This window comes from Artibeus jamaicensis, unplaced genomic scaffold (genome assembly GCF_021234435.1).
Source record: "Artibeus jamaicensis isolate MK-2021 breed Jamaican fruit bat unplaced genomic scaffold, CSHL_Jam_final scaffold_537, whole genome shotgun sequence".
Classification (NCBI taxonomy): domain Eukaryota; kingdom Metazoa; phylum Chordata; class Mammalia; order Chiroptera; family Phyllostomidae; genus Artibeus; species Artibeus jamaicensis.
In genome coordinates this window covers 38,260,871-38,279,268 of record NW_026522047.1, presented here as the reverse complement: position 1 = coordinate 38,279,268, position 18,398 = coordinate 38,260,871, and the positions used below count along the sequence as shown (strand labels likewise).

The 18,398-nt window shown below is 47.3% G+C and overlaps 1 protein-coding gene across 2 annotated transcripts in view; it reads right to left on the bottom strand.

Moving 5' to 3' along the window:
• Positions 1-18,398, bottom strand: part of NUGGC (nuclear GTPase, germinal center associated) — a 43,799-nt gene that overhangs the window by 22,153 nt on the left and 3,248 nt on the right. Inside the window, exons 2-7 of one of the 2 annotated variants that reach the window (XM_053658596.1) lie at positions 13,014-13,101; positions 10,187-10,291; positions 9,390-9,498; positions 8,392-8,614; positions 7,768-7,998; positions 5,059-5,268 (exon numbers count right to left, since the gene is read on the bottom strand). In XM_053658596.1, coding sequence (XP_053514571.1) covers positions 5,059-5,268; positions 7,768-7,998; positions 8,392-8,614; positions 9,390-9,498; positions 10,187-10,291; positions 13,014-13,047 — 912 coding nt within the window. In that variant the 5' untranslated portion in view covers positions 13,048-13,101. The remainder of the gene's footprint in view (positions 1-5,058; positions 5,269-7,767; positions 7,999-8,391; positions 8,615-9,389; positions 9,499-10,186; positions 10,292-13,013; positions 13,102-18,398) is intronic. The other variant, XM_053658597.1, reaches the window with a different exon arrangement.

The window sequence follows — 18,398 nt, the reverse complement described above, 5'->3', positions numbered from 1 at the left end:
GGACCTTTGCACTTGCCACAATCTCTGCTTGACCTCCACTTGCCCTTGGAGACTCTGCTAAGGGCCAGTCAAGGGTGGGTTGGCCACCTCTCTGCTGCACCCTATAGCATCTGGACTTCCCTGCCATAGTACCTCTTAGACAGAGTGATCACACAGGGTTGGCTCTCTGCACCTTCCCTGATCCAGACTGTGCAGTTCCTGAGGGGAAGGGGCTCCACCATTCAGCTTGGAATCCAAGCACAGTGTGCAGCCATAGCGGAAGCTTCCTAGATGTTTGTGGCATTAGCGATGGATAGAATTCAAGAAGTCAGACCCTAAGTATCAGATCCATCACTGGCTTGCTTTGCCCCACTTGTCCGTTAGGGGAAATTATTGTTTTGTCCACAGTGAATTCTGGTCATGAATCTACTCCAAAACTGTCATCACAGGGCATCATTGCAATGTCTGACTGTGCCTGCATATTCAGCACCCTGCCACCATGGGGCAGCAGGGAGCCGGGAACCATGGGATTCAAATCGCAAAGGTCAATGAATATGAAATTACGACTTACGATTAACAGTACAAATACTGCTTTATAAAATCAGCAACTTCCATGTGGCATTTCTCTTGCTGTATTGTTCCACTATCTTATCTCTCCCTATAAATGAAAAAACTGACCCAACTCAGGGGTGAAGTTTATTTGTGGTTCCTCAGAACAGCTCTGTGCACATAAAGGGGTGACCAGCTTGTGACCTGCTAATGAAATCAGTATTTTGCTTTATGCCAGGTGTTTAACTAGTGAGGATTTTCTACCTCAGAGGACATCCGGCGATGTCTGGGTACATTTCTCAATTGTTATGACTTGGGGGGCACTAGAGGGTAGAGGCCAGGAGGCTGCCAAACACCCTGCAATGCCCGGGTCAGCCCCCACAACAGAATTTTCTGCCCACATGTCAATAGTGCCGAGGCTGAGAAACCCTGGCCTCGAACAGTGGGTTTCGAACTTGTTTTTAGCAGTGGAAACTTTTTCTAATGAAATCTTATGAAGAATTCCAGTTGCCAGACTTGATCTTTAAAAGTAGAACTGCACTAGTGGATTTGGGGGTTGAGGATTTGGAGCCCCAACCTGCTCGGAGCCACCACCAACCCCCCACCTTCCATCCATGAGTCTCTTGGTTTCATGGATCATTGTTCTGAGACCATCAGTTTCTAGAGTCGGACAAATGTGACTGTTTTTAGAGAAGGTCGCGGGCCCTGCCAGGCACAGGGCCAGGTTAAGGACACGCGGCCATGGGTCTGAATCTCCTCCCTGTGTGGGTGAACTCACATTTAGGCAGAAAAAATTAAACCTTTGCTCCCTCCCACTTTCCAAATTATAATCGACTTAAGCTTCAGGCTATTCAGTGAGGTTGGGGAAGATCATCGGTTGTCAGCCTGCAAGCTCTTCAGTGGCAGGTCTCTGTTGCCTTTGTACTGTGAAACTTAGTAACGAAATAACAAAAACTCATTTGAAATGGAGTCTGGAGGGTAGAAGAGAGAACTCTCACACATTCAACACCCACTACTGACCTCAACAGAAAATCACAGGCGCTGCCCCTCCAACAGGAAGTGACACTACTACCTCCGCAGGAAGAAGAGTCCCCATTGCCCAGTAACAGCCCAGCCAATGGCAGACTGCCATAACTCAGCCAATAGAAAGTCATTCTGCTTTGAACTTTCAGTTTCCTCCAATGGATGCTTCCTTGACAACAGCCCCTCCCAAGTCCATAAAAGACCATCCCTCTCCTTTGTTTCTCTGGACTCCATCAAGTTCACCATTAGATGGTACTCCTTGAATTGCAGTTCCGTATTGTTCTCAAATCAACCAATTTTGCTGGGAAAATATCTGGGTATTTGTTAAAGATCAACAGTATTCCCCATGGCCCTGGTAAACTATAGGGGCTTAATACATGTCTATTAACATGAGAAGAGAATGGCAATCATAAAGGCTGCTGCAATAAAATTTCAGGCCCTACACATTGCCCCTAATTGCCAGGATCTGGTAAAGTTAGAATTGAAGATACCAAAAAGCTTGTCTACAGGCCAAGAGTGACCGGACTTGGGAGTAGGTGGAATGACACCTCTGCCACCCCCATCTCCCTCCTTTTCTGAGTTGACAATAGCCCTCAGAGAGGTCAGGTGACATGGCTAGAGTCTCAGGACTTCTAGGTGGCTAAACAGGGAGGTCTGGGTTCATCATTGTTTTGGTTTAGGGGAGGCCAAGACAGCAGCTAGAGAAATGGGGCAGGGGTGTCGGCTCTGTTCTCCCTGGAAAGAAGGAAGTCTTCAGTAACTTCTTGTGAGAGGAGATCGCAAAACCACAAAAATGCAGGGGAGCCAAGGCCAAGCAGAGCATGCTGGTAACCATCCTTTCACTTAAGCTCGACCTCTTGAGAGTCAGTGTTCGGAGCCAGATCTGCTGGCTCCGCTACTCTGAGTGGCCTTTGATAAGCTGCCCAGCATATCTGAACTGGCAGCGACCACGGCTCCATCCAGTGAGGGAGGCTGGCTGCCTCCCTTAGGCTGTCGCTCCCTGGGGCTGCCTGGAACTCTCCAAGGCCGGCAGTTCTACTCCAAGCGCTGAGACCCTGCAGAAACAAAGGTTCTCATGGCCAGACCTGAGCTGACTGATCAAGAAGGGGGCTGCCTTCTTCCTAAAGAAACTGTTAAGGGACATCCTCAGAGGGTGATAGACAAATTTGTACCTCAGCTGGTATAAATACTCTACTCTCTGGTTCAAATTCTGCCACTCAACAGCTGTGTGGTCTTGGGCAAATGACCTCCCTCTCTAAGCCTTCATTTCTTCCTCTGTCAAATCAGGGCATAGGTTGATGCTCTGTGAGGTGCCATCCTGTTCCTTTCATCAGGATCTTGACTAGAAACGAGTCACAGAGCTCCCCAGCCCACGGTCCCACAGCTGCCGCACTACTCCTGACTCACTGATGTGGGTGCTCCCTCCCAGTCCCCCTGCGGCTCTGGTCCTGCGTCCCTTGTGCTCCCACCCTATGCTCCCGAGCTCCTTCTGCCTAAAGATGCCCTTTCTTCCTCTATCGCACACCCCAGTCCCTCTTGTCCTTTGAGCTTCCCTAGGAAACAGGGTATTAAAGCCCACCCCCAACACTTCCAGGCTGATCTTCTGCACCTCTCCCTACACCCCCACACCCCCTTCCCTCCAGCCACCCAGGCAGACTCACCCTTCCCCCAACACCCAGCTCCCACAGCCCACTGGCTCTGTCCTCAGTGGTCCCGTTTCCAGTTGCCTTCTCTGCCTGGTGGAGGCTGAGCTTCACCGTCCTCTCTGAACCCTCACCTCCTCCAAAATGAAATGATCACGTTGAGCTCTCATTTTAAGTGATCGGTTTGTTCATTAATAGGACTAATCGACCCCCTTCTGAACTATGAGACTCCCAAGGACAAGGGCTTTGTCTCTGTTCATCCTGAATCTACTACAAAATTAATGTTCAGTGGGTATTTGCTGAAGAAATAAAAGTGCAAATCAGAGGTAATTTCTACTTTTCCGTGCTCACAGCACCTTGAACCCCCTATTACATGACTTTCTGCCATGTATTTAGCCACCTGTGCTTCCCTCCGGTTAGATAATTAGCCCTCTGTGGGAAAGGTCTACTTCTCATTCAACACTGTCTTATTTGGGTTTCTACTTCCTAGTGTAAAGGTCACACATGTTCATACAAAATATACAAGCAGTACAGAGGTGTATGTAGTTAAGAGTGGTGGTAAACACAGAAACTGCTGCTAACTGTTGGGTGTGTCTCCTCCCAGAAGGCAGGATCTCACTTTTGCTGGGCGTTTTTAAACATCACACACACACACACACACACACACACACACACACACACACACACTTCTTAGAGGTCATGCTCTGCCTCTCTTCATTCACTGCCAACTTGGCTGGGTTAAAATCCTCTGTGTTATAAAGGACAACTTACTTCATTGAGAATAGTATCTGGTACAAAGTAAATGCTCAGTAAATATCTGCTATTATTATTATCATCTATAATCTTTGTACCCTCAGTGCTTAGTAATTGTTATATATTATATGTGTTTGATGAATGAAAAGCAAATGAACATATAAAGAGATAAATTCTTTAAAATTTCAGTGTCCAGGTGCAGATTAAATTACTCTAATGCTTAAGTCTGGTGTAGACATATCTGGGGGTTCCTGGTCAGCTCAGACCCCACTTGTTGGGGACTGAACCCCTATCAAGACTTTGGTTGAATAGGTGGACTTTCATTTCAACCACCACCAGCACCCACAGCTAATTGCACTGGGGCCGGATATGTAATCCAGAGAGAGCAATAATCGATTACATTTTTCCTTCTTGGGAATTTAAACCGAAACAGAGATGATAGTCAGACGGTCATGGGCGCAGGGACTAAATAATGTCACTTAGAGAAAGGGCTAGGGTGGTCGTTTTCCACAACGTGGACCCTGATGGCTAAGTAGAGACATCTGAGAGAGAAGCCAGACTCTCGTGAGAATTGCACGAAGACAAACAGCCACAAGAGACCAAGAAGAGGATGAGAAGAATACAGCTGCTCCCATCCTAGAGGTGGGAGCAGGCCAGGTCTCAGGAGATGCTTCGATAGCCCTTCCATCAGCTGCCCTTCCCTGGGGGTTGCTTTCTTGAGTTTCCGCTCCTAACGACCAAACACAGCAGCCGCCTCCTGGTTCCTTGGAGCCTGGCTGTCGGCTTCTCTGACTTACGCCCAACCCCTGGCCTTCCTCCCCGACTCCGTCCTTGTTCCCTCTGCTTACTCTGACGCCACTCTCCTGCTGACCCTGTTGTACACCTTCCTGTTCCAGCCACCAGGCCCACCTCATGATTCCTGACGCACCCGCTCCTCTGGCTGCCCATACCCAGCTGTGTTGCCCTAAGGCTCAGGACACAGAAAGGGGAAAAATTTAACTCCAGTGAACTCATAAAATTCCTTCAGCTGAAAGCAGAGAATTCTTTGATGCTTTAGAAAGGGTAGAGGAATTGAGGGAAGTGGGAGCACAGCCATAGGAAAGAGAATCACCTTTTTCCACATCTCATCCCTCTTGCTGTTGAAGTCACCAGTGCCTGGAATGTCCACCAGCACAACCCCTTCTGGAATCAGCTCTGACTTGGAAAGAGTCACTTCCACGTGTTTGATCAGGGGCCAGATATGTGTCTCAGCTGATTCTCCATCCCAGTCTCTCCTCTTAGTCCGGATGTAGGGGTCCAGCTTGACAGACAGCTCTCCTGCCTGAGGAAGGAGGGCAAAGTCACACGCAGCAGCCGCTCTCCCAGCATTTCCCCCCACCCCCAACGGGCTGTGACTCAGGTGCATCGAAAGCACACTGAGTAATGGTAAGAAGCAGCCAGTCAACAGGGCCTAGACTCCGAGAACCAGATGGACCTTAAGATGAAGTAACTAGTCACTAGTCAGCTAGAATGGGACTACAGGACAAGTTATAGCTTCACTGGATGATGGTATCTCCTAAATTCCGTTTCGGTTTTAATAGTAATGTAATTAATATGCGATTCCCTAAATTTTGGAGAGAGAGGATTCTTCTGGCATGGCTAATATGAATATTATAATTAGAGAGGTCATACTGCAGAAAATTGATAGTAATGTGGTGACCATAATTTCTGCATTAAAAATTTACCTGAATACGATCTTTAAAAGGTTCTTAAAATTTATCTTTCAAGTACAAAAAAATCTTGATATGTAGGCATTTCTAGGATGTTTGAAGGTGGTAGGTGGGATGGGGAATTGCTCTCATCCTATTGGTTCTACCTAAACATCTCTTGGGACAACGACACATTCCTTCCAGCAACTGTGTGTGGCAGCAAATTTCTAATACTAGGCTACTTCCGATGACAGGAGATTTGGGATGTACAGTGGCCATTGTTCCTAAATATCTATAGACTGGTCCTAGAAGGGAGATAAGGAAGGACATTCTTAAAAGAGTTGAGATCAGATCCGGGGACTGTTGCAGTCTGGGTAGGGAGTGGCTGATTTCACCCATTCTAATCCAATAACAGGAAATTGTGAAAGAGGAGATGATAAAAGTTCAAGATATTTTATTTAAAAAATAAGGTAGACACAATAAGGCCTACATTTTAAAGAATCATGGACTTGGCAAGTCTCTTGCTAGAAGAAGAGGGCTCGACCCAATGAACTGGCCTAGAGCAAACCATTCTGGGAGGCGAGCTCAGGTTCCCTCAGGCCAGTCTGGAGTCCCTGCCTCCACCCCACTGCGAATCTGTGCCCTCTCACTCACTGGAAGGGTCTTCCTGTTCCCTTGTTTCAATGGGCAAATTTGCATCTCTGGGAAGGAATAGTTCTAAATACAGAGTAGCTAAGAAATAAATATCGTATTGACACTTTAGCGTAAGTTGTATGTACACTCAGATAAAGTAACCAGTTTTAAAATCATTGTGTTTCTTTCGACAGGCTCATTCTATGGTTTAGATATTAAGAACATAATTATTTATAATAGTAACATTCATTTAAATATAAGGAATGGCTACTATATGTTTTTGATTTCCTAGATAAACAGAAGCTAAGTGCCTTAAAAAGTTTCATCCATTTGATTCCTAAGTGTGCCTTTATTTTTTCAGTTTAAATTTTTTTGAAAGAATTGAATATATTAAATTTGAACTATAATATAAAAACTCTAAGGAAATTTGACTAATTATGTTAAGCAGCATTAACTATTTAAGGAGGATTCACTATGTTAAACTTAGGAGATAACTGAACACTAAATTCTAGAACAAGCGTAATTATTATTATTTCATTTTTAAAAGTCAGATTTCAAAATAGAATAACAATATTTTAAAGATGAACTTTAAGATGCAAGAAAGACTAGGGTTTTCAATGGACAACTTTTATAAATGAAATATTTGTTCTACCAGTATTTTGGTTTCACTTAAAATTGAATTTTAATTTAACAGAGTTAGCATTGATTACCAGTATAATATTATCTGTTAATCATGCACCTAATTCCCATCCTGTCCTTCACCCATGGGACAAGAATCCCGACTATTTGTGGAGGCAGTGGATTGAGGTTGGTCCGAGCCCATCGTGTGGAGCCTGCTTCTTGCTTTCTCTATTAAACAGTCTCCCTTTCAGCTAGGAAACACCATGCGAATCAGCTCTGAACAAGGAAATCTACACAGAAATGTACTGGGGGTGCTTCTGGGAAAGCTTTCACTGTCCAGTGAAAGGGGAGCTGCGGAAAGCGCCACCGCTTTGCCCATCGCCTCCTGCCTTGAAGCGAGGTCTGAGGTCTCGCACCTCAGCAGTGGTCTCATGACTGTGAGACAACCAGAGCAGTGTGACAGAGGCCAGAGGAACCAGACGGACACCCAGCTCGAGGATGCTGAACCCCGGCACCGCCCCACAAAGCCAACTGCTTCCAGACTTCTCACGTGAGAAAATAAATAAGTCCCCGTTTGTGTAAGCCATTATGAGTCGGGTTTCTTTTTTTTTTTATCATTTACTGCCAAAAGCATCCTTAACTATTACTCAAGTAAGTATAAATAGTCCTTCCTATGCACAAAAGCTCCCTCATTAAGATGCTAAAAATTCCCATTTGACAGCTGTAAATAATGAACAATAATTCAGTCATGGGTACTTCTGATTTTGGAATCAACTTATTTCAAATATAAAACACCACACCTTGAGCAAATCCTCCAAATGGATTCAACCGTTGTACTTAAGACTCATGATACATAACGAAGAACATCTTGAGGTTACCTCTTCTGCCTTGAGGGTGATGATTCTGGAGGTGGGAATCCTTCCTTTGGGCTTTGCCCGTAGTAACTCCTCATAGCTCTTCCTTTCTGCCCCATCTCCATAAAGCATTCGCAGCTTCCAGATGGCTTCCTCCACCGCGTCGTCCCTGTCCCACTCGTCTGCCTCTTCCCTGCCCAGCTCCTCTGTTCTGTGCAGGAGTTTGGTCAAGTTCTTCAGCTCCTCCTTCCACTCCTGCCAAGGCAGAGCAGGGCCACGCCCCCTCGTGACACAGCTGGAAACATCGCTGACAGAGGGAGGAGGCCATTGTCGTTGTGCGGGGCAGGGGTGCTGCATACTTGGGAAATCTAAGATCCTTTAACCCAGCAAGGGTTGTCTAACCCCGCCCCCCTGTTTCACTGGTGAGGAGACAGGGGCTCAGGGAGGTCCACGGACTTCCCCCAAAGTCCCACAATGGACTGTGACAGGACCCAGGTTAGAACCCCCGTCTGGCTCTATGGAACGTTCACACTACGTTCTTTCCCTTCAACAAAGGCATGAGCCATATTTACAGAAAATATAATGTTAATTTCTAGGAGAGAGGGAGAAGGAAAGAAGAAAGAGGGAGGGAGGGAGGGAGACACTTACCTGGTCAGACAGAAGGTGGATTTTGGCCTCGTACTGCTCGCAGCAGCCTGAGCTCACTTGGACAACACAAGACGTGCATATACTTTCTCCAGACACCGGCAGGAACATGGCTTGCTGGATGATGGCATTGATTAGGGAGCTCTTCCCGGCCCCGGTGCTTCCAAATAATCCAATGTAGATTGGGTCCAATGGCGGTTTTTCAATTAAAGTGAGAAGCCTGTTCCTAGATCAGTTTTTAAATGCACATTGCCATGGTCATCAAAACACAGTGGGAAGAACATCAGACTGGAACACAAAGGACCTGAGTTCTAACCCCGGGAGAGTCACCACCCCCGAGCCTCTGCCCTAGGTTTGGTCAAAGAGGAACATTAATAATCCCTGTTTACCATACCGAGGTGTCATAGGGATCAAAGGAGATTATGCAAAAGTACTTGGTAATTCTACTCATAAATAATGATAATTCTATGCAAACTGTAGCTGGGAAGCACCCTTCTTTGTGTTCCGTGGAAATCACACAGTTTCGACCCTAGAAGTAAAGTTCACACAGACGTAAAAAACGACGAGGAGCAACACTGAGCAGGAAGCGCAGCCGAGACGCCACTCAAGCCCCTCAGGTGAGCTCAGCACAGCAGCCCAGGCAGCTGAGTCTCTCTACCTGGGACGGTTCCAGGGCCTTTGATTGACTGACTGGCCAGCGGTGTGACTTTGGTCAACGTCTGGGCCTCCCTGAGCCTCAGTTTCAGTGAAATGGGGTGATAATATTGTAATAGCTTCCACTCTGTAGGGGTATTGGGACCCTCACATGAAATCAGATCACCTGGCAACAGTGACAGCTCGACCAACCGAACGAGCAGTAATATGAGCGATGGCCTGTAGCTGTGCACACTTTCGGCTTTCTTGCTTAGCTTCTAATCGAAAATTTCCTTGTGTTGTTGGACAGAAGCACCTACAGTCACCTAAGGGAACTGGGGTTGGATGGCAGTCGGTGTCAGACTCACACGAGGTACTTGACTCCGTTCGGGATGCTGTCATCCAGGAACACAGACTGAATGAGTTTCTGGTATGTGTTGCTCAAAACCCTTCTGGTCCGCGACTCCAGTTTTTCATCTGGAACCAACAGAGGTCTATTAGCTGGGATGGACCTGACCGGGTTCAAGTACTACATCTCCCCAGGAAGAGTCTGCTCAGCATTACAGGAAGAGGGAGAAAAAAAGGAAATGAAGTGAAACACTAGTCAAACAACGTAGCTGGTCCTCTGACACCAGAGCCAGTGCCTGTGGGACACGGCAACCCCTGGCCGACTGCCCCTCAAGGAGCCCGCCTGCCCTGACGGCCGTGAGACAGGAGTCAGCACCGCCCAGCCATGGCCTTTGGTCCTTCTGGAGTCTTCTCTCCTGGGGCCATAAAAAGGAAAGAACGTGTCACCCGAAACTAATATAACATTGTGTAACAACTATACTTTAAACAAAAAAAAAGGAAGAAAAGGCAAGGGCATCACATAAATACCCATAAAGCACAAACTGACCCCTTTCAGTTTTTGCTTTAATGAGGAAGAGGTTATTTGGACAAAACCCTCTTCTCCAGAGAAGCCTAGAGATAAATTGTCAAATTATATCTCTGCAGAGACCGTGAGGCCTTCTTTTCTGGGACCGGATCATTTGAAGATGTCTCGTTCTGCTCCTGAACTTAACCTTCTCTTCCTTTGACCATTTGAACACATTTGGAACAGAACAGAGCCAGATTAAAAAAAAAAAAACAAAACAAAACAAATATATAACAGGTTCATAACACTCACATTCCTTAAGAGCACACTGTTCCACGGAGGGAAATGCTCGGAGCCGCTGGTCTCTGTCTGATCGTCTCCTTTTTTTCATCGGTTCTTTAAATAAGTCATCATCGACTAGAGGAAAACAGAGGTTACATCAAAGCACAGCTCCGGGGCCATGGCAGAGGTGCCTGATCTCTATCCACACAGAAGCCCACAGAGTCTCAGGGGCCCCTGCCAGCTCCGCGTGCCTGTGGGCTCGTTTCAGAGGCAGGCGCTGTTGGCCCGTTCCAGTCTGGTTCTACTTCCCAGGACTTTGCACTGAGTTCCACAATGCAGGGTCCAACTTATCTCCTCAGAAGAGATGTGAAAATGAAATGAAAACTTCCTGTTTGGAAGTACAGAGAAGCCAAAAGGGCTTGGTATTCTTCACCAAGTGCCAACAGAGAGAAGCCCAAGACGGGGCTGAGTGTGGAGTGAAGAAAGGCCTCTGGGAGGTCTTTTCAAATCAGGGAAGAAACCGATCGAGAGCCGAATGCAGGGCGAAGAACGGACCGCACGACTGGGGCAAACCATTTCTCTGCGAGCCTCAGTTTCTCTGTCTGCAAAATGAGAGGGCTGACAAAAAGTGCACGCAATGCAAGGTTTGGAGGATGCTCTACTCCTGGGGGCCCCTCGGAGATGAAATTTGGGGGATGCTTCCCCCTTCCTCACTGAAAGTCATCAACAGCTGCTTCCTTACATAGACAAGGAGAGAAATCACCAAGAAGCAGATCTTTGTAGTTCCGTAGAGATTTTTTCACTTCAGTGGTTTCCCTTGGTTATGAAGGAAATGGCTGGAAGGGCCCACACGCCTCGGGAAAAGGTGTAACCAAAACATTATGTTTTGGATTGGTTTTAGCAAACACCCCCACCCTGCAGCAGTTAGAAGAGTGTGAGGAGTAGGTCTGGTCCTGACCCAGTACTCCTGAGGCTGCCCTGAGCTTCGGAACTGGCTGTGAGATGAACAGGAAGATGAATCGATTCCCTGAGAGTCATAACACTCTTAAGGCCAAGAGGCCCCAAAACTGAGTGCGACCTTGGAGAGACCATCTTTCCTGAAGGACCACAGAGGAGAACCTTCACGTGGGGACCCAGGATGGCAACCCAAGCCCAAGGCCCAGCCTCCACCGCGGGCTCCAGACAGAAGCGTCCCACATAGCTCAGGCACCCTCCCCCCTCTGCTTGTCCTTGCGTCTCTGCTTGGCCTTGCGTCCCGGTGCAAATTCTGCAGGTCATGGGACCGGCTCGTGGCCCCAAGAGGGTTGCAGTGCAGAAGTACGGTGTTTGCCAAAGCCTGTGTCTCTGCCGACACAGCTCACGCAGTCAGGGCGTTGAAAGAGCTTGTACTTCAGACCCTTGTACCTCAGACATTCTAACTTCATGATTAAGCTCAACTCAAAGAATTCATCCTGGCTCAACCGAAGGACTGCATTGGAACTAAACACCAAGTGGCCGCTGGCTCAGTGGCTGGAGCTGGGAAGGAAGAGGCAAAGAAGAGAAGAACACGCCACTCGGGTCCGCAGGCCAGTGCAGAGTGGGTTCCAGGGTGTCCCTACAATCGGTCTGTGAAAAGGAAGCACACGGATGTCGGGCCTTGACCTGGACTCTGTAACGCAGGAACTGTCTTGTGTAAACCATGTTGGCACAGAATCTTAGCAATGTGTGTAACAAGAGGGACGGGTCCGTACCTGCCGACTTTCCTTCAACTTTATAAGCCCTGGCAATTAATCTGACAAAACACTGGAAGCTTATTATTACTCAACTAAAACAAAGGTGAAAGAGTCAAAACTGCAGGGTTTTAAACCTTTTCTTCAATTTCTAAAATGAAAAACCACCTGGAAAGGAGAGAGTATTCTATCTTTGATCTATACCATTGAAGGGAAGCATTTTTACATTAAATTGTAACTGAAATGCAGTGGCCTGAACTGGCACATCTCTTACTATTCCCTGTGACTGTCAAGCACTCCCCAGCCTTTCCAGCATTTCACAGTCATCTAGGGGAGGAGAGGGGGCGGGAGGGGGTGGGTGGGGGTGGGTGGGGGCGGGTGGGGGCCACCCACCCATAGAAAACTTTAGTCTGCTGTTGCTGGTGCTGGTGGTGCTGCTTCTTCTTGCTGCCACAAGATGTCACTTTTGAAAATGGATCCCAAACAGCCTGATCCCAGGATGTACCCACTCATTGTCCATCCAGACCTTTGCCAGGGACTGCCAGGGATCTTTCCAAGCAAAACAACTCCACTCCCTCAGTGCCAAGTTCAGCCACAGCACTGGTTGCAATTCTGATTTGCGTGCCCAGCCATGCCTTGGATGGTAGCCACTACCCGACTGACCCAGAAACAAAGCGTCCCTTGCTCCTAAAGCTCTTCAATTCTCAAAACACAAAGGATGTGATAGGCTGTTTTCTGCACCTCGAGGTTACTCCCCTCATCTTCCTAGGGAAGGCCCCTTCCTTGGCTCCAGGGACCCTGCACCCAGACCTGTAGGGGGTGCACCCTCACTGACTCCAGTGTGATTCACCCTACATCTCCCTTTGTGGAGAAAGCAACTGAAGTGATTCTTGACCCTTTTAAAGGGGAGAAGGTTCCCCAAATTTAATTGCTGGTCAGACAGTCCACTGCATTATGAATAGGCTAATTTAGTGGTTGGTGAATAATTTATTGTCACTCACAATTAAAAGGGATTATGAGAAAGCAGCTTCTGAATAAAGAGCATGGAACAGCGACTATAGTTAAACACAGTCTCAAACCCTTTGCCCCTGATCATATAGAGGTAAACAGTTCTATTTATTCATCAGAGGATGTTGCAGGGATGTTACCTGGGTGTGGCTCCAGACCCACCAAATACTCCATTTCTGCCACTTTCTGTTATGTAAACACCTGCTTTCATCCACTTGGGGAACCAGCCTAAAAATACATACAAAGTGGGGGGGGGGAGAGAACAGCAGAAATTATAAAATGAAAAAAGCAAAAAACCAAAATAACACAGAAATCTGCTTATACTTTGTTTCCCCAACTGGATTCCAAAGCCCAAAGGGCAATGACCATTCTAACTTATCTTTGAATTCCTCACAACACCTTATACGCTACATATTAATTTAAATATGACAAAAAATGATGCTTGACCATTGGTTTTCAATACTAGTTGTAGTCACAGAACTTTAAACTGATATGACCTTTCTATTCATCTTTAAGACAACTCATTCCATAATGAGAATGATCTCTAGTGACCAAAACTGTGGAAATGAGGTTATGTAGCTTCGCTGCTTTGGTGACAGCGGTGCCCCCATCAGGGAAGCCCTCAACCTCATGCCGGTGAAATGTAGTCCCAGCAAATCTGAGCAAGAGTCTGACAGATGGATGGAACCCTGGGTGCTCCCAGGGCTCCCTGGAGTTGCTTTGGGGTGCTACAGAGTGAGGAAGGAGAGGTATAGTAACTAGGGTCTCTGGATCTTCCCCAACACCCCACCCCCACTTCGACCAGAGAGACGCCCCCACCGGGAGCTGTGTGCAGCACCAGAGCATGGGGCGCCTGCAGCAGGGACAGGAGAGGCACATCTAAAAGGGGATGTGCCGGATCCAGCCCGGCTCCAGTCCACCAGCAAACACAGACGGTCTGGGCATGGAGGGAGAACAGGACCCACAAAGAGCGCAGGCCCAGCGGGGATCTGCGGTCCTGGACCTTCTTTGTCTTCACGCCTAGGGGAGAATTCAGGGAACGAAGTGGGGAGCGCTGAAAGTGCTCACTCCCCGTATCTGACGTTGCTATGTAGATCACTCAGCTGTGTGATTCACATGGGAGAGGCACCAGCCCTTCTGAAACATGCAAACCCTCACCTGGTCTGCCAACCCTCATTAGACCCGTAGGCAGTTAGGGAGGCTGTGCCTCGTTTACATATTAACCCCAAAGAAAGATCACAACTCATCATTGAAAGAGCCTCTTGCTGTTAGGTTTGCTGGTCGATATTAACTGAGCAAATGGTTTCTCTAGTTGGTGGCTGTTGTTGGAAGGGATGTGAAAACCCCTACTATGTGCCAGGTCCTGAGCCTCAGGTCCTTATCTCTCCATTCCTTATCTTGCACCCCCCACTCAGACCGCCCCAATTCCATACAGCTCTGCAAGGCAGGGTACCCTATGGAACTCCCCTGCATTTTCACACATGCCATTCCTGTTCTGTGGGGTACCCTTCCCCTCTCCTTCTTGGTGAATTCATACTCTTTCTTCAAGATCCTGTTTTAGCTTTTCCCCAGTGAAACTGTGTCCCAATTCTCTGTCATTCCCCTGGTGTGTCACAGTGCCCCGAGCACACCGCTGTGACAGTGCTTACTATGCTTATGTCTCTCCCTCTTTCGGAGCTGTGAGCTAGGCGAGGGCACGGCTGCATTTGCTTCAATGTTGCATTTCTATCATTAAATGCAATGACTGACAATAAATGCTGACTGAGTGGATGAAATAATGGGAAGCTTTCGATGAGAGTCTATGCCAAAGGATGTTTAGGAACCAAATTCCTTTTTGATGTGATTAGAGCCCTGACTTAAAGTGCACAACAGAAGAGGAACAAATAGGCAGGTGTGCAGATACAGTGACAGTAACAGTGAGTGCTATGATTGATGGAACTGGAAATGTTTAACTTGAAGAAAGGAAGACACAGACAAAAGCAAAAGATGTGGAAGGGATTCACAGTGGTCTTCAAAGATGTGACACTAAAGCTGCGTATAAAAGAGGTACAATGCACGTTTTCTACGGCCCCAAGGGGGAGGTCACTAGATCTCCCAGGTGGAAGGTACAAGGGAGCACATTTTGGCCTAACATTCTCTAATAGCAAGAGTTGTCCAAATTGGAATGATCTTCCTTAGAAAGGACTGAATTTTCTGCTTCTGGAAGAATGTGAACTTACGCTAGTTTGGACTGGAGGAATTTTAAGGCTACTTCAAATCCAAGAGTCTCTGTTCTTATCTGAAATGCTCACCAGTAAAGCTAGTAGTGGAAGCGCCACCCCGTGAAGTCACTCGAATTAATGAGACATGCAAGCAATCCCTCGTTTGAAATGCTGAGTTAGAATTGCTAAAACACATTAAAGCCTGAGTCAGGATGAAAAAGGGTAGATGAGGTATGATGTGCACAAAGTCATAGTGATGCCTATCAGTCACCTTCCGTGCAGAACTAAGAAGTACCTCCTGGGAAGAGACCCGTTGTTTGCTGAAGACAGGAGCTCAATGAGCCACAGTCAGGGAGATGTGAGGGTCACACCGTAGTGGGCATTGGGGACAAAACAAAATGTGTGGTCCTCCGGTGGAAGCACCCACCGCAGACCTCCGGGACCACTTGTGTTCCAACGGGGACGCTCCAGGAGAAACAGAGGAGTGGGGGGAGGCGCAGAAGAACTAACGAGTCGGCGTCACCACCACTCAAACACCGAGGCCGAGGAAGGCCCTTCCGTGGGACAGAGAAGTGGCTGCTGGGCAGAAGCACAGGAGTTCACCAAATTCACCAGACTCTGGAATGTGGGCAGCGGTCTGGGCTCCCTTCAGAATCTGAGGAGCTTCATTTAATCAGACTTTATGTACCAGATCCGCACACGCAACCGCCACCCCGCTGTCAGCATGGCTGTCAGCATGCGCCCGTCTGAGGTCAGATGGGATTTAGCCACACACAGTGGAGCCGCCAAGCCATGGACCTCCCACTGTCGCAGTGTCGGTGGTGCCCTCCGGTACTGAGCCATTTGACGTTCAAAAAAGTGTAAATTATTTGCACTGTGCTGGTGGTGAACTGGGCTTTAAATGACCCCTGCCAATGTTCAAAAACTGGCAGGAGTGGGACCATTTGATTGGCAAACTAAGACCCTGGAAAATGGAAAGGGATCGATCATTTACAAACAGGCTGAGGGGGCAACATGAAATGAAGGTAAGTACTGGGCCCTGAACAAGAACAACCTGTAAACAAAGACAGTCGTTAACAGGAAAGGGAATGTGGCGCAGACACTCAGAGCACAGTCATCGCGGTGACTAAGCAGGGCAGAACGGAGGGCAGGGCGCTGGAAGCCGGGGCAGTGCACGCAGTCAGGTTTGGCTTTACGCCGATCATCTCGTCACTCGGGACCTTCGCTTTCCCATCTGCGAATGAAAGATGAAACTAGTCCTTGAAGTGTGAAGGTCCTTTCGTTGGGCGCCAAAAAGATGAAAGTTCTTATTTTGAAATGACACCTATTGTTGAAACCAAGACTGTACCGATAATTAGGGCTCCTGTGTAATAAAAAATAGCACAGATGAGATGAATTGGATAGCACTCAGATGAATAGCACTGAGATGAGTGAATTTAGGTTTTGCTGTAAGGAGTAACTCATAGGTGCACAGTCCTTCTGCAAATCGTGTTGGAGTTCACTTTCCCCCAAAGAGAAGCAGTTAATGATGGTGTAACTTCGTGAAAGTTTGGTTTCTGTGGAGAAGCAATTAAAAACAGCCCATATGGGGAGACTTCCGCCAAGATGGAGGCATAGGTGGAAACACTATACCTTCTCGCACAACCAAGTTTAAAGACAACAAAATTTTAGTAACAGAAAATGCAGCTAAAACACAGAAAATTGAACTATTTGGAAGTCTGACAACAATGAATTCTTCAGCCAGATCGGTGGTAAGAGGGGCGAAGCCAGAAGCTGGCAGAGCGTGGTTGCACAGGAAAACTCGGCCAGACCGACCCAGGCGCGCAACGGGTGGCAGTTGGGGATCCTAGGCGTGGGGTTGCAATGGGCAGACCCAGTGAGGGCACAAGGCGGAAGACTGACCACGGTCACACAGTCACGCACAGATAAACCAGCAAAGGAGCGAGCAGTGAGACTGACCGCGCAGGCCCCAGCGGCAGGAAGCAGAAGAGGGGACCGCTATTGCCCCTCTCTGACCCTGCCCCCACATACAGCATCATAACCCAGCGACCTGGGCGGCCCCACCCTGGTGAACATCTAAGGCTCTGCTCCTCATACTTAATGGGCGAGAACAGACCAAAAATGGCTCAGGAAGAACTCAGAGCCCCAGAGCCCATAACTCTAAGCGACGAAGAAATAGCAAAACTCTCAGATGCACAGTTCAAAACACTGGTGATCAGGATGCTCACAGAACTGGTTGATTTTAGTCACAAATTAGAGGAACATATGAAGGCTAAACTAATTGAAATGAATGGAAATGCACAGCAAACCAATAGTGATGGAAAGGAAACTGGGATTCAAATCAAGGGAGTGGACTAGAAGGAAGAAAAAAATGACCAAACAGAAAAAATATGAAGAAACAAGAATTCGAAAAGGAGGGGAGACTTAGGAACCTCCAGGACATCTTTAAACATTCCAACATCCGAATTATAGGGGTACCAGAAGGGGAAGAGGAACAGCCACAAGTAGAAAACTTATTTGAACAAATAATACAGGAGAACTTCCCCAATCTGGCAAAGGAAATAGACTTCCAGGAAGTCCAGGAAGCTCAGAGAGTCCCAAAGAAGTTGGGCCCAAGAAGGAACACACCAAGGCACATCATCATTACATTAGCCAAGATTAAAATGAAGGAGAGAATCCTAGAAGCAGCAAGAGATAAGGGGACAGTCACCTGCAAAGGAGTTCCCATCAGACTGTCAGTGGATTTCTCAAAAGAGACCTTACAGGCAAGAAGGGGCTGGAAAGAGGTATTCCAAGTCATGAAATCCAAGATTGCTCTATCCAGCAAAGCTTTCATTTAGAATGGAATGGCAGATAGAGTGCTTCTCAGATAAGGTCAAATTCAAGGAGTTCATTATCACCAAGTCTTTATTATATGAAATGTTAAAGGGACTTGCCTAAGAAAAAGAAGATAAAAAAGATGAACAGTGAAAGGACAGCAAACTCACAGTTATTAAGAACCACACCTAAAACAAAAGCAAACTAAGAGGACAGCTAGATCAGGAGTAGAACCATAGAAATGAAGATCACATGGAGGGTTAGCAACAGGGGAGTGGGAGGAGGAGAAGGGGGGAGAAGGTACAGAAAATAAGTAGCATAGACAGTAGGTAGAAAATAGATAGGGGGAGGGTAAGAATAGTATGGGAAATATAGAATCTAAAGAACTTGAGACATGTGGTCATAAACTAAAGTGGGGGAATGGTGGGGGAGGGGTGTGCAGGGTGGAGGGGAATGAAGGGGGGAAATAGAACAACTGTAATGGCATAATAATTTTTTTTTAATTTA